Source organism: Cydia pomonella, chromosome 7 (assembly GCF_033807575.1).
Source record: "Cydia pomonella isolate Wapato2018A chromosome 7, ilCydPomo1, whole genome shotgun sequence".
Lineage (NCBI taxonomy): Eukaryota > Metazoa > Arthropoda > Insecta > Lepidoptera > Tortricidae > Cydia > Cydia pomonella.
The window spans coordinates 15,191,275-15,207,239 of NC_084709.1; the positions used below are offsets into that span (position 1 = coordinate 15,191,275).

Genomic DNA, 15,965 nt, shown 5'->3' on the forward strand with positions numbered 1-15,965 from the left:
TTTACAAGATTTTTATATTATGAAAACAGCATCAGAGGAAGATATATACAGGATTGACCAAAATACGTTGACAAAGATTTATTACTGTGGATATTGATGATCATTATAACAAATGATTGCGTTCGTGTATTAAAGACAAAGGAAAATATTATGAAGATAATATGTTTTGATTCGGTTAAACGATTGTAGCTTTAATTTGTTATGAAATTTATTAAAACACGCGTAAGTAAGAAAAATATTCATAAAATAATTTTGTCAACGGATTTTGGGCCAGCCTGTATAACGTCACATCGTACAAAAAACCCGAAGTGGAACAGATAAAGTAAACATCTTTGTGCAGGCTCATGGTGTAATTGTGCTGGGCCTTGCACTTTATGCCCAGGGCCACGCCACCTCGGAGATAAACCTGAAGCAGGAGTTTGTACATCACGGACATCACGGTGAGCTTGCTCATATCGGATCTCACTCACCAGAGCATCATGAGGAATACGTAAGTAAGAGTCACGTGCGATACTTAAAACTTTATTTACCTAGGTGTGTAATAGACCGCGAGCCAGGAACAGATTTCCATGACCAATCGCCATCCGGGCGAAAACTCGTATAGTGGTTAACGGCTACGTGTGATGAACCCTTGTGGACGTCAGCTGCCGTTCTGTTGGTGGGTTGAGGAATGGCAGCCACCGAAACACGTAAAAAAATTTTTGTTATCGCCTCCCATTTGATATTTTGTCAGATGATAGTTCACGTTCAATTGTTTATTTAAAAAAATCTGCCGGTTGTATCGCGGTGGTAAGAACGTCAGCTGGTCACATGAACATGTAAAAAACAAGCGCTTTTAGTCAGGCGCAAGCGGAGGCGAAATCTGTAAAAAAAAAATTTTTTACATGTTCATGTCATCAACTGACGGTCTTTCCACCGCGATACAATATCATCTGACAAAGTATCAGCCGGGAGGCGATGAATGATGATATATGCTCCTCGTCTGCGGGCTTTAAGAAAAGTGCTCAATAGTCTGAAATTTAGAAAAGACGTTGGGAATGTAATGATTGTATTTCTTGAATTTGTCGGAACTGAACTAAAATGAAAATGACAAAAAACATTGGTGCATTTTAATAAAGAAGTATTTAGCTGCCAGCTGAATAATAGTCTTTAAAAATTGGACAAATTTGTTCTACCTACAAAGAAATATATAAGGTTTCGTAATTATTTAAACGACTGGAGAGCCTAGTAACAATATAAAATGCCTAACGAAACCCGAATAATGTCCACGTGACGTTTCGTCACATCTGCCATTTCGATACATTTTTAGTTTTGTTATTCTCTATCAATCAATCAATCAATATTTCAAAAAAAGGATTGTCGACAAAAATAGCAAATCCAATGCAAAAACAAGGGATTCAAATTATAAGACGTATACCTACGTAATACCAACCTACCTATTTAAAAATGAAAAATTATTTTACATTTTGCATTATAGTATTTATATGATTTTATTTCAGCACTACGTATCATGTGTGTGCTGCTGATCCTTTAAAAACCTTCACACTACTTTCCTAAAAATCCGTTTTAGGTCCTCACATATGCAGCGTTCAGCTCTATATAGTAGCTGACGAAGGATTGATACTTAGCAGAGCAAAAATACTCATGTCAATGAGTTTTTCATAAAACATGTACATATGAAAAGTCATTTGAATTTATAAGTAGAAAAAAGCCGCAAATTAAAAAAATGTAGGCGCGAAGGGTTAACGTCCCATGAAATATTTGAATTTCGCGCCTTTTTCTACTGACAAAACTGATTTACAGACTGTAGCCTCCTCTCTCCTCCCCCCCCCCCTTCCCCCACGTGCTCATAATTGGAAAATTAATTTTTTACCTTTCAGGCTTGGGCGTATCCGTCATATGAATTCTCTTACAAGGTAAATGACCCCCACACCCATGACCACAAAGGGCATCATGAGCATAGACATGGGGATGAAGTGAGGGGCGAGTACTGGCTCCTGCAGCCAGATGGTAAGACACGTACTGTCAAGTACCACTCCGACAAGGATAAAGGGTTCGTAAGTTTTAACTATTATTTTGTAACTGTCAGTGTCATGACTGATTCAGACGGGCATAGAAGCTTAGTCATACTTACCTAATTAAAATGTCCATGCAACTATTAATTGTTTTGTTTTTGTTTACATAAAATGCTATATTAGCAAGTACTCCAGACTCTTTTACTTAACTTGTTAAAACAGATCTTTTTACTTAATATCCCTACATTTAAATTGCTTTTTATTCATCAGATTTCACGCTGACGTCCACTACTCAGATCATCACGAACATCGGGAGGAGCCTCGTATTGAGAAGCCACGTGTAGAGGAGCCGCGTATAGAAATTATTAAACCAGTGATAGAAATCTTGGACAAAGAACCTGAAAGGAAAATAGAGGAAATTGAACCGGCTGCTGCTGTAGTGGAAAAAGCGCCAGAAGCTGTTGTGGAAGATCGTGAAGAAGAACGCCCCGAGCCTACGCACCATCAACCACAAAAGCCAATACATATAGAGTACTACGTTGATAAAAAAATGCGAATACATCACGAAGAATATGAGAAACATAATGAGGCAGTCCCTGCTGAACCGGAGGAACTCCATGAAGAAGAGCATCCCATAGATGAAACTACCGGTGATTCTGGCCAAGAAGCTCCCACCCAAGAGGATGAAGAACCCCATAAACCGGCTCACATCGAAAACTACTCAAAGATTCATCATCCTATTCACAATGAACATCATGGCCACGAAAAACCAATTCATCATGAAGAACGTGAGGGAGAACAAAATCGTCGTGCAGATCATCACAGTCATGTCGAACAACGAGGTCGCGGAGAACTACGCGACCGAGAAGAACAACGTGATGGAGAAGAACAACGCAGTCGAGAAAAACAATACGGTCACAAAGAATATTATGGTCACAAAGTACACCGAGGTCATAACGAAGTTAATAACTGGAACGAACGCAACAGTCATGAAGAACTTGAACATAAGGATCTTTTGCCCATGTTGATGCGTCCATTTAGGGTACCACATCACGATTTTAGCGAGAATCATAAATATTCAGAAAAGAACAGACCTGTACGAATTGAGGAGAGGTCCGACAAAAGATATGAACCTCACGTTCAGCTCCAACGTATGCACAAACCTATCATCGTCTCTGAATATGCCCGTCATCCTCGGTACCACCGTGACCACAGTAAGAAAGTTAAACGCAATAGGATCACAAAGAATGCGAGTTAGTTAATTTCCGTAAGATGTGCTGCGTTGAAGAATGAACGCTAGTTTAATAAATAAAAGAAATATAACGAATTAGGTATTCAACGTTCAAATGAAGCATACTTATCGCACAATAGGGAATAATTATTGTAATGCGACAATAATGGTATATGCAAATAAAGAAAAGCTTCCTACAAATGGTCTTTACAATAATAATCACCAAGCTATTAAAGTATACATAATCTTTAACCCTTAAATGCATAGTTTAGGATGCAGCCAACATAAAATAACATCACATTCTATAAAATTAGACAAAAGCGATGTTTTCTTATAATGTTATACATGGTGCTACATGAGGAAACCGAAAGATTTTGACAGTGTATTACTGATCACATTTAGAGACTAAAATGTCATATAAACTTTACTGGATTTCGTCTAGTTTTAGAGTTAATACCAATGTAAAAAAAACATCTTCTTATCGTAACTTAGTGCAAAACGCCCTTTTGATCGCGATGATGCCATTATGGGGCGTAGTCTAAATATCCTTATTGCTAGATGTCAAAAAGAAGTTCTTTGCAAGAACTAGTTTTAAAAAAAAAATCGTAAAAAAATATTTTCAGTGCCAGTTTTACCAAAATATTAACTTTTTATGTACAAATACGTTCAAAACTTGAAAAAAAAAAACAAAAAAACAAAAAAAAAAATTCTTTTGGCGAAATTTACTGAGACTCATATAACATTTTTTCCTTCTTTTGGCCTCAGAAGTACGTGGTTAAAATCTTTCGGGTTCCTCATGAGCACCGTGTATATATTATTGAAATTGTAAAACTAATCTATTTTCATGTTCGTTATTAACCTTTTAAACGCTAACACCACCTAAAAGCGTCGTTATTACTAAGTCATGTCCACAGCGCCCAGGACACCTATAGGTGTTATGCTATTATGGCTCCCTGTTCCACCAGTCCCTACCGCCTTATCTCCCCTGATAGAGATATGTGGAATATTTTTCCTTGTTTCCGTACCGATAGGGATTCGTGGAATTATTTCCAACCATCCACACCAGCATGCCCCCTGGTAGCGACTAGTAGAATTATTTCCGTCCATCCGTACTAGATGGCTACCTGGTAAGGATAAGGATTAGGATTACTAAGGATAACTAATCAGATGGATTCCAGACCCGGTGTGGAGCCTTTCCACATTAAAAACGTCATTAGCATCACGTATATTTAAAAAAGTTAAAATTACTACGACAATATCTGTGGGAATGTTCTGTGGTGGGTCTATGGACAGGCTTGTTTCGGTTATATGTGTAAAATCATTTATTGACAAGGGTTCTATAGCGACTAAACTAAACCAATAACTAGCTTAAACTTAGCAGTTATTTTAATTTACAATGTTAATGTTAGCTTGAATTACATAATACAATGACCTGTGATCAATAACAGTCTCTGAAGTTTAAGTTTTAACATACCAAGGTTTCAATATACATACGTATGCAAAAGCGGCTATAGTTATTAATATTTACAATACCTACTAGTTGATGGAGGGTAGATTTAGTTTTTTCTGCCAACAAACTGTACTGCAGTTTGGCAGATTAGTAGTTTAAGGCTTTTTGTAATCTTCTTTTGATTCAAATAAATTTAAAAAAAAGGGGCATGGCAGTAGAAAAAGTTGGAAGAAATTCCATCTTTCCAACCAAGGGGGCTAGCTAGTAGACATCCGTGGAAGAAATTCCAATTGTCCCTCCTAAGGGGCATCTATCCCTACCAGTGGGGGCTAGTAGGGATAGGTGGACATATTATTTCCATATATCCCTACCGGTAGGGAAACAAGGAAAAATATTCCACATATCTCTATCAGGGGGGATAAGGCGGTAGGGATAGGTGGAACAGGGAGTTATGGCGGACGTTGTCAAATTAACCTTCACACCTTCAAGTAAGATTTACATTAGCTTCCTTGCGCCCGAGACCTTGGCTTTGAGTTTATGATATTAAGCATTTAAAGGGTTAAAATTTACGCATTTTTTATTTTCGAAACCTACCCTTGTTTTTATTTACAGGAAATGGCGGAAAATTTATGGATTGCTGGTATGTGATTTAGGTGGGTTTTTTTGGGGCTAGTATCTAAATCAAATACTTTTAAAAACTTTATTATAGGAATATGACAAATACTATAAATAGTGATAGGTATACTACATTCTGATTATAGTAAGATTTTTCATATATATTTTACCAATAATTGTATATTTGTATAAATGGGATTCAACCTGACTTCTAACGCCGATTTCGCAGCGAAAACCGATGTTTTAATTTCATTAAAACAATTACATGCATTATAAGAGTTTAGAGAATGTTCCAATTTTCGCTCCTAACTTTTATAATAAATAATTAAAAAGTAAAAAGGCATTTCTTTGACGACCTGTCTGGCCTTGTGGGTAGTGACTCTGCCTATGAAGCCGATGGTCCGGGCTTCAATTCCTGGTAAGGGCATTTATTCGTGTACATAATAAGCATGGATATTTGTTCTCGAGTTATGGATGTTTTCTATGTATTGAAGTATTTATACATATGTTTATATTATATATATCGTTGTCTAAGTACCCGCAATTTGTGTAATAATGTCCTATAATATTTATTTTATTTTATTTTTATTTCACTAAGCCGACAGTAGAAGACCGCTTCTCCATACAATCGTAGTCCCCATTTTCCTCCCTGGTTATTGGCATTATACAAAATATTTTTACACAATTTCAATATTGATCATAGCTATGACCTTCCATTAGACTTTTTTCGATGTTTTTGATAAATATAAAATTCAGGAGCGAAAAACTAATAACATTAAAAATCAAACGAAGGGGTATAGCTATGGTTTATACAACAAATTATGTAAAAATGTTTTTTTGTAAATAATGTTTATATCCAGAGAGGAAAATAAGAGCTACGTTTGTCCGGAGAAGCGGAGCAAATCGCCGATTTCAAAAATAATGAATTATATGAATTCGTCGGGATCCACAGTTGGTTGACGCCAGGGTCAGATGATGGAATCCTGGAAGAATCGGGGGAACTCGTCAGTATTATAAGTAGATTGAGATCGTAATTTTTAACCTTTTGAACGCTTTCTGCCATAAACACAAACATAACTCAAACGCCAAGCGACCGGGCGCAAGCGAGCTAATGTAAACGTTACTTGAAAGTGTGACGGTTACTTTGACAGCGTATTTACGTCATAACATATATATGTGTCCATGGCGCTATGGGCACAACTAGTAAAAACGACTTTAAGTCTTCTTGGCGTTCAAAAGGTTAAGTGTAAGATTGAGTTCGTATTTTTTTAAGTGTAACTCTACCACTTATTTCAGGCGGTTGGTAAAGAAGTCCCATGGTGATTTATTAGTAAAAGTAGAAGATAGCTTAGTTTTGGGAATAAGTTTAGTGTATATATTACACTTTTACTTACTTAATATAATATAAATCATATTCGTGCAAACAGTCTGATACCTTCTTACCAACCGTCCAGCTAAACGGTAGACCTAGTAATTCATTAATTATCATTCATGCAATTGCTCTCAGAATATTGTTTAAGTAAAGTGAAACTGCTGCTGAAGGCCATGAAATGATGGCGAACTGTTTCGTGAAACCCAATCTTAAGAGGATAATCTTAGGAGGAGGATTAGTGGTAATTTCTCCATACAACCGTTCTCGACATTTCTCGGATCTCTCTGAGTTTTGGCCCTAGATTTTTTAGGGTTCCGTACCAAAAAGGTACAAAAGGAACCCTTATGGTGCGACTCTGTCCGTCCCGTCTGTCTGTCTTTCTTTCTGTCACATCGCTAAATATCTCGAGAACCACCTAAGCTATCGATTTGGAATTTGGCATAATTATGACGCGCATGTCACTCCTCTGGAGTTGCAGGCGTACATAGGCTACGGAGACTGCTTACGATCAGGCAGGCCGTATGCTTGTTTGCCACCGACGTAGTATAAAATGAACAACGCTAACCCAGACACATTGAAAGTATTTTTTTTATTTAATTTTTTATTATTATTAATTATGGAAAATGCCCAATATGAAGAGGGGGCAAAATTTCAAACTCTAGTGACTAGGTCAAGTGGGGTATCATTTCAAAGACCTCAAATTGTACATTCCAAAATATTTTTTCCTTTTTATACAGAAAAAAATTGATTTATGAAGAAAAATGTAAAAAAATACCGTTCCCCCCTTATCTCCGAAGTTTACCGACGAAAATTATGAATTTTTTACATAATATTAACATTGCTATAAATTTTACAGGAAAAATATAATTAGATCTTGGCAACTTTTTTTTAATTAAGGATTTTACGTGTGTTTATTACACCTGAAATATCTGTGAAATTACATTTAATACACCTTTTTTCAAATAAAAGATCTATTTTTGAAATCGGTTCACATGATAGAGAATTATCCTCGAAAAACCAACATACGTGTATTACATCGCGCAAATTAGTTAGTCAATTTGCCGATAGATGGCGTTGCGCGTTGTACACAAATATACTTAGTATAGCTACTTCTGTTCAAAAGTCTTTCGCTTTTATACTTACACGAGATAATTCAAAGTTTGTACGGAACCCTCGGTGCGCGAGTAAAACGAACTCGCACTTGACCGGTTTTTTTAAACAGACGCCTAGCATACAAAATCGGCAACAATAAACGCAAAAATCAAAACGGCCAGACACAGAATTTTTTTTCTTATTCCGTTTCAAAAATGTTGTTACTATTAGTTAAGTTTTAAGGAAGCGGAAAATGTCGAGAACTAAAGCTCGATTTGAGATTTTTACGCGGGATTTTTCGCTCATTAGCCAAAACAGAGGTTAAGAGGTTAAACAACCAGCGGCAGCGCGGGATCAGCAGGAGGTGCTCGCCACGCGTGTTGCGGCCGTGGTTCTGCCCGCGGGTTGTATATAGCCCGAGATTTGCCTTCACATATTTACAGGCCTTTAATATATAACACATGGTAGCGTGAGGATCTTGTGTTCCTTAAATAATGACTGCGCTAGATAATCATTGGGCTTGCCCGAAATTATCCTAAGGGCACCCTTTTGTAGTCTAAACAGTCTATTGCATTCGGCTGCAGTGGCCCACAGCTCTACACCTTGAATCAAAATTGAGTGGAAATACCCATAGCATGCAACTTGGTGGTAATTAGTGACGTTTATGACGACCAGTCTGGCCTAGTGGGTAGTGACCCTGCCTATGATGCTGATGGTCCTGGGTTCAAATCCTGGTAAGGGCATTTATTCGTGTGATGAGCATGGATATTTGTTCCTGAGTCATGGGTGTTTTCTATGTATTTAAGTATTTATAAATATTTATATATATTATATATATATCGTTGTCTAAGTACCCTCAATACAAGCCTTATTGAGCTTACTGTGGGACTTAGTCAATTTGTGTAATAATGTCCTATAATATTTATTATTTATTAGTGGAAATAACACATCATATGTTGTGTACAGTCGCCATCAGATATATCGGAGCGGCCAAGGTGCTCATAAATATCTGAACACTCCTCTATTTTCAAGACGCTAGAGTGCATGTCCAGATATTTTTGAGCACCTCGGCCGCTCCGATAAATCTGATGGCGACTGTACTAAATAAATCTAAATATCGCTCAAGGTACATACTGTCAATTAATCAAATTAAATCATGAATTATATTACCTATGTATATATACAAGGATGCGTCAATCGATGTAATCCGGAGATATCGGCCACATCAGGCAATTAACAGTACTGGTATATTAGATTCACACATTGGTTTAAGAGCCGTCAGTTGAATAACATGTTGCAGGTGAGTAAGTGTTATCTCATTTATTTAACGTTCTCCTTTTTACACACTATATTAACTTCACCTGTAACAATACACCTAATGTAATCTTTCGAGTCGATTTAAAACTAATTGCATTGTACAGTCACCTGCAATAATAATTATGTTCCACATTAAAAGCCGCAAAAATATCTGACACGATCTTGAATATTGGAGAGCGTGTCACATATTTTTGCGGTCTTCGCAGACTAACATATTACCTATACAGGTGACTGTACCTATAATCTAGTACCAAGTACAGTAGGCATGTGAATTGAAGTGTGTTTTTTAAAATGTCAATTTTGTCACAAACTTATGTAATATTCTTACAGATGAAGCCATATTAGAACAAATTCAAATACTTCCTCACACACATCTTTAGGACATTTGAAATGGAGTTTTTTCATTCGACTAGCCCAAGCCAAAAAGTTCACCTGGAGCTTTATTCTGATTATAATAACAGATTGTGAAATTGATCTAGATTTTTTATGGACATTCTGATTGAAGAAATGTCACTGACTTCCGGTTCGAGCGCCATATAAGTCACGCCTCGTGATTAATTGCTATGTTTTTTTTGCTCATTAATATTGTTTAAAGTGTAATATCGATAGCTTATTATACAGTAAACTAATGTGGTAGTGTGCAGTGAATGGAGAATTAATCTTGAAACGCGCTTAGCCACCATTTTGGAGTCAACGGCCGGTAGTCCACGTACCACCAAAATCACCGTACACTGTCTTGTACTAACCGTACAATTTTAGTGGTATTTAAAGCTCCTAAAATATTGAAAGTCCTAAATAGTCCCACTGGACTGAAGCCAAAAAGAAGAAGAAGAATCGTCACTGTTACCCAGCCAGTCAGCCAGTATTTGTAAGTCATGCGTTTTCTCTCGACAAGCATCACTATTTCACAAAGAAGTGAAGTGGAACTTGTGATGGCATTTTAAACTGTCTTGAGAAGTTGCTTCTTTTTTTGTTAAAACTAAACGTGAATTTACCAAATTTTATAAAACTTTACGTGTTGTAAATAAGCAGTGTCTTATTAGTATACTAGTTATCGAATTTGATTCTGAGTGATAAACATAATAAAGTGAACAATTTTATCGTATATACTTATAGGTACATTTGGATATTGGATGAACCTGAAAAAACTATAAATGTTATCAAGAACATTAGCACCAGATTATTTTTTATTATTTAAGTTCTGTTATTTTTATAACTAAAAATATATTGTCAAATTAAAACTACAATATTTGATCTAACCTGACTTAGATTTGCACAGAACTGTTTAAAAAATAAAAACAGATCCTCCATTCGAAATAAGATTTTTTTTTTATATCTAAAACACTACCAAACTTTATACACAAAACAGCACAGCACAACTATTTACTTTGAGTAAATTCTTACATTACCGTATAAAAACCCAATGCTTTGATAGTTTCCGTTTCTGATATGCCTGCGTTTAGATATTTTTTTTGGATGAACTAAATACCTACTCCCTCGGTTCTAAATAAGCTTCTTATTTATTTTAGTTGCTAGTAGTGGCGCTCTTGGCATCAGCTGCGGTGGCGGAAGAGGCCGAGCCCGCGGAAGCGGCGGCAAAACCGGTGCCTTTGGAGGCGAAGCCGTCTGAGAAAGCGGAGCAGACTGTGATGAAAGACGCGGAGTCTATACATCGTAACCGTCAGCACCTGGACGACTATTATGACTATCACGACCATAACAACCTTCTCTACCTCAAGGCTAAGCTTGATGGGCCTGAAAGTCATCGTGAAGGTCCTATCATAGCTCGCAACCTTCCCAGTCAACACGAAAAGGTATTTTTTTTTTGTTTTTACAAGCTTTTATTTAGTTTCACCTGTCCCGTTGTCTGTCGGTCTGTAATCAAATCTTGCAAGTTAAATTTGACCCACTTTCCGATTTCTAATGAAGCTGAAAATTTGCATACATATGTAAGTCGGGTGACAATGCAATATTATGGTACCATCGAGCTGATCTGATGATGGAGACAGGAGGTAGCCACAGGAACTCTGTGATAAAACAACGCAACCTAATTGTGTTTGGGGTATTTAGAATTATCTCGATAAGTATTAGTTGCCTGTGGAAAGAAAGGTACATCAGTCAGCGACAAAAGTGAAAACCAAAAATGAAATTTTTGACAAAAACTTATTTTAATGTATATTTTTTGTTTTCAAGCATTCTGTTTTTATTATCTGATACATATGATTATCTATTTATTTTCTCAGGGACATGTTAACATTGCTGAGCAAGATGAGTACGTATTTTAAACTTAATTACCTACCCATTCATAACAAGTTATAAGCACTGCACTGAAATATAATGCTACGCGTGCAAATTGCCTAAGTTAGGTAACCTTGCAGACACAGTTACGTTGATTTTTTCAATCAATTGATGCGAAAGGGACGCAATAATAACCCAATAATTCCAAGAATACACAAATTTACAATACTTCACAATATTCTATTACTTCCAGGATCATCAAGTTCACATATAGCCCTGCGTATTACGAACCTATTTGGGTTCTGGACTACAGATTCCTAAAGTCAGGTGGCAGGAGGTACACGCGGGGACCGGGAGGACAGGTCCTTATTCTTCCGAGGAGCTACCAGCATTACAAGGGGGATGGCACCGGTGACTACGACCAATTGGTCGAGTTTTGGCGCTTGAAGTTGATTGCCGAACAAAAAAAGAGAATGCACGAAAACGGGCTGGGTGGCCATGGATATGGACATGGACATCAACACCACGGATATGGAGAATATGAACATACTGACATGGAAAGAGAACCAATGTACCGGGAAAGGGAGAATTTGCACCGGGAAACAGGACGTATGCACGGATATCATTAATGTCAAACCCACTGTACTAATCGTGTTTTTACTATTCCGACAAAATGAAATGTAATAATTAAAACATTAAATCATAAGATTTATTTAAGTTGAAAATTATAAAGTCCTCATCTCTTTCTACTTTAGGGATTCTTAAGGGGTTCTGTAATACTCGTAGTTGTATTTTGCATTGAATGCGTGAACAAGATACTGAATAGTACTATAAACGACAACCACGACGAGTATTATAAACATAAAATAAAATTAAAAATTATATAACTGTTTAAAAATTAAACTTTTCAAACCCTATGGGATTTCCATTACTCTCTAGCATGATTTGCGTTCTCGCGCGCGACTCCACACTTGAAGTCGAGCTAGATGTTTGAAGTCATGATACAGGTTTGATTTATCGAAGTGGCCAAGGTGCTCACAAATATCTCAACACGCCTCTATCCAAGTCAAGGCGCTAGAATACGTGTTCAGATATTTTTGAGCATCCGGTCCGATATATCTTATGGCGACTGTATGAGAATAGTCGTGCACAATCCCAGCGGATGACAACGAGCCGCGGTAAGTAAAACAGCAAGTATAATAGGTTAGATTAGGAAATCCAAATTCCTGGGCGTCACCCTCGACACATCGCTCAAATGGGACACCCAAATTCAATTACTTTGCACAAAGTTAGGAGGAATCTGTTTTGCACTAAAAAGACTGTCTATTATTCTTCCACAGGCCCTAGTAGTTATTTTGCCCTTTTCCATTCTGTGCTAAACTACAGTCTCGAATTTTGGGGAGTCGCCGCTGACTGGCGTCGCGTCTTCGTACTGCAGAAACGAGCTGTAAGAATAATAGCCATCGCCGCTCCCGGCACACCAGCTCGAGAACTATTTATATCATTACGAATAATGACATTACCATCGCAGTACATTTTCAACATCATAAAATTCGTACGACACATTTCCCCACAGGGCGGGTAACCTAAGATGTTTAAGGAATAGGAACCGAGGTATACTCGAAACATCCAGATTCAGACTAACTAAATCTACCAAAACGACCTATGCTATGGGCCCAAAAATTTATAATGCCATTCCTGAACAAATTGCCACTATATCAAATGATAATTCATCTTATAATAAATTTAAAAAAATGGCTAATTGACAACGCCTTTCATGACATTGATGAAATATTGCAAATGTAGAACATAGTAAAATATTAGAGTTTTTAATTTGTATCTTTATTGAACACATTATGTGAATATTTTTATGTTATGACTGCACGAAATGGAGACTAATTACATGTAGTCACGATCCTCAGCAATGACAAAACGAGAAAAAACGACGTACGACAAGAAATCCATTAAAAGAAAGCAAATCCACTGTGAGTGAGGAAGCAAATCTATCTAACAAATTTCAAGGATACTTGGAGTTCTGTTTTGTTAAAGTAACATAAGCCACAAAGTACGATAAGCCATGGAAATCATAAGAAAATGGAGAGTTACAGATTAAATCGAAGGTCATTGAGACCAGGTAACCAGACTTGCATTAAAGCAAGTTACTAAGGAAATCAAGTTATTATACCTGTCCTATATTCATTTACAAACCCTGTTTTACTCACAGCCTATTCAAAACTATACTATATACCTAGTTCACTGCCCAGCAATCTGAGATTGATCATATGTTCAAGAAAAACAACAAATTAATGATTTCAATTATTAGTCAAGGTCACGCCGAAAACACGCCGCCGCCGCCGATTTTTTGGAAAACGCCGCCGCCGATAATTTTTTTATCGGTGCACACGTCTAATTTGATCTAACTAGTGTTATGATTTAATTATTTTGCAGTCCCCCAACAGAAATATTAAACGTTTTTTCAAAAAAGTAGGTTAGCTTAGAACTACGCCCCAACAAAATCGAATACCTAGTAAAAAAAATGGTAAGTTTGTTTTAGAACTGTGACCCCCGCAGCATCAAATACCGGGAAAAAAATGGCTGAAATAAGTTAGAACTGCGACCCCCATAGAATGGAATTTCGTTTACGAATTTATAGCAGAAACTCCACAGAACAAACAACAAGGTTTACCTTTGGAACATTTTGCAGTAAAGACGGTGGGTACGGTTGTGACAGGGTACGGTTGAAACAGCTCGAATGACACTGGAAAACTAATAAAGATTTAATAATGAAGTCATGCGTGTTGAGTCTTCTTTAGGGAGCGCTACCTACGAGAATAGTTTAAATTATTAGGTGGATACTCATAAGTTCTTTTAGGCATAAGCCTATTATTATTAAGCATAATATCATTGACTGCGCGAAAATGTTAAGCGAACCCTGTTAAATTGTCAAAAACTTGGTTAATGTGTGTATCGCTCGACTTGCATCTGACATTTACAATCGAGAGTCACTTACAGAACGTAAATAGTACAGCAGGCGTATTATGGATGACTTTATCCACGTGATAAAATTACCGTCACTTTTTACACCGTTCGATTGAAAGTGACGGTTACTGTCTTTAGTTCTTTACCCCGCTGTCACCGTCACGTTAGGCTTGGCGCGACAACGACCATCCCGTACAGCCGCGCTGCTCGCGTAACCAACATGCCAATCGATAAGAGGGAAGCCTATATACCACGTGATCACTCACACAAAAAGAGAAACATTTTTCCACTTCAAAATATTTTCCATTTTCCATGATTTTTAGGGTTCCGTAGTCAACCCTTATAGTTTCGCCATGTCCGTCTGTCTGTCTGTCTGTCTGTCCGAGGCTATGCTCCGTGGTCGTTAGTGCTAGAAAGCTGAAATTTGGCATGGATATATAAATCAATAAAGCCGACAAAGTCATACAATAAAATCTAAAAATTTTTTTTTTTTGGATACCTCCCCTAAAGTGGGAGTGAAATTTTTTTTTCGCTTCAACCCTAGAGTTTGGGGTATCGTTGGAAAGGTCTTTCAAAACTAATAGGGGTTTTCAAGAAATGAATATATTTTTGATAAAGTGAATATATTCGGAGATAATCGCTCCGAAAGAAAAAAAAATGTGCCCCCCCCCCCTCTCTAACTTTTGAACCATAGGTCTAAAAAAATATGAAAAAAATCGTAGAAGTAGAGCTTAAAAAAGACATTAAATGAAAACTATAGCGGACATGATCAGTTTAGCTGTTTTTGAGTTATCGCAACAAGTTTTCCCTTCATAGTAAAAAGACTTACTTTAATTAGGTACTGATTATGCAAATTTGCCTATTTGTTTAACTCGGGTGAAAGGTACCGTTTCATCCGTTGGTTAACAATTTACTATACTTTAAGCTCCAGTTTAGCTTATTGTGACGGAAGAGTGACTACGGAACCCTACACTGAGCGTGGCCCGACATGCACTTGGCCGGTTTTTTTTTTAGTATGTTATTGGCACAATAAAAAACTAGGTTTATAGGTTCTCCTTTTTTTCAAAATTTGCAAATCAACAAAAAAATGATTATATATTACTAGAATATATTATGTTGAAGCGATAGACATAAAAATCAAAGTGATTTGTTAAGATTTACTTAGTGGAAACCGTTTTCTACCAAAATGAAGTTTCATAGAAAAATTACCGTTACTTCGGTAGATTCAAAAAGCTATTCTTCCCTCTTAACGCTCTGTAACGCAGCGTAGTCATCTCTCTCTATCACTCTTCCATATTAGTGCGACAGTGACAGTTGCGTTTCGTTCGCTACGAAGCGTTAGTAATTGGCAGGTTGGCTACGCGAGCAGGAAGATAATGACCGTAGACCCGTAGAGCATATGGAAAGGTTCGAAAAATAAATGTATGACTTTGTTCGTAGCGTTTTTCTTTAACCTTTGGAACACTTTCTATATAATTATGCTTAAATAAAATAGCAGTGAGTTGCATACATAGCATATACCGCCACCGGTTTGTTTACACGCACACTTAAATTGATAGTGATCAAACTGCTTAACCGATCGTGACGGATCCTTGGACGCGAAGACTAGTCCTAGATTTCACGGAATAAGCTCGTTATCGTTAATTGTGTACTGGC

The 15,965-nt window shown here is 37.0% G+C and overlaps 2 protein-coding genes across 2 annotated transcripts; both read left to right on the forward strand.

Annotated features, from left to right (window-relative positions):
• Positions 1–295: 295 nt before the first annotated feature.
• Positions 296–3,447, forward strand: LOC133519501 (histidine-rich glycoprotein-like; the record flags this gene model as incomplete). Its single annotated transcript, XM_061853505.1, has 3 exons — positions 296–490; positions 1,881–2,053; positions 2,286–3,447. Coding segments are annotated over 3 exons (1,356 nt in total), but the record flags the coding sequence as incomplete, so codon positions are not given.
• Positions 3,448–8,084: 4,637 nt separating this feature from the next.
• On the forward strand, positions 8,085–12,036 carry LOC133519931 (uncharacterized). Its single transcript, XM_061854141.1, has 4 exons — positions 8,085–9,075; positions 10,622–10,906; positions 11,336–11,364; positions 11,584–12,036. Exons 1-4 carry the CDS (start codon positions 9,067–9,069, stop codon positions 11,957–11,959), a joined length of 699 nt encoding a protein of 232 aa, XP_061710125.1. The 5' UTR covers positions 8,085–9,066; the 3' UTR covers positions 11,960–12,036.
• Positions 12,037–15,965: the final 3,929 nt, after the last annotated feature.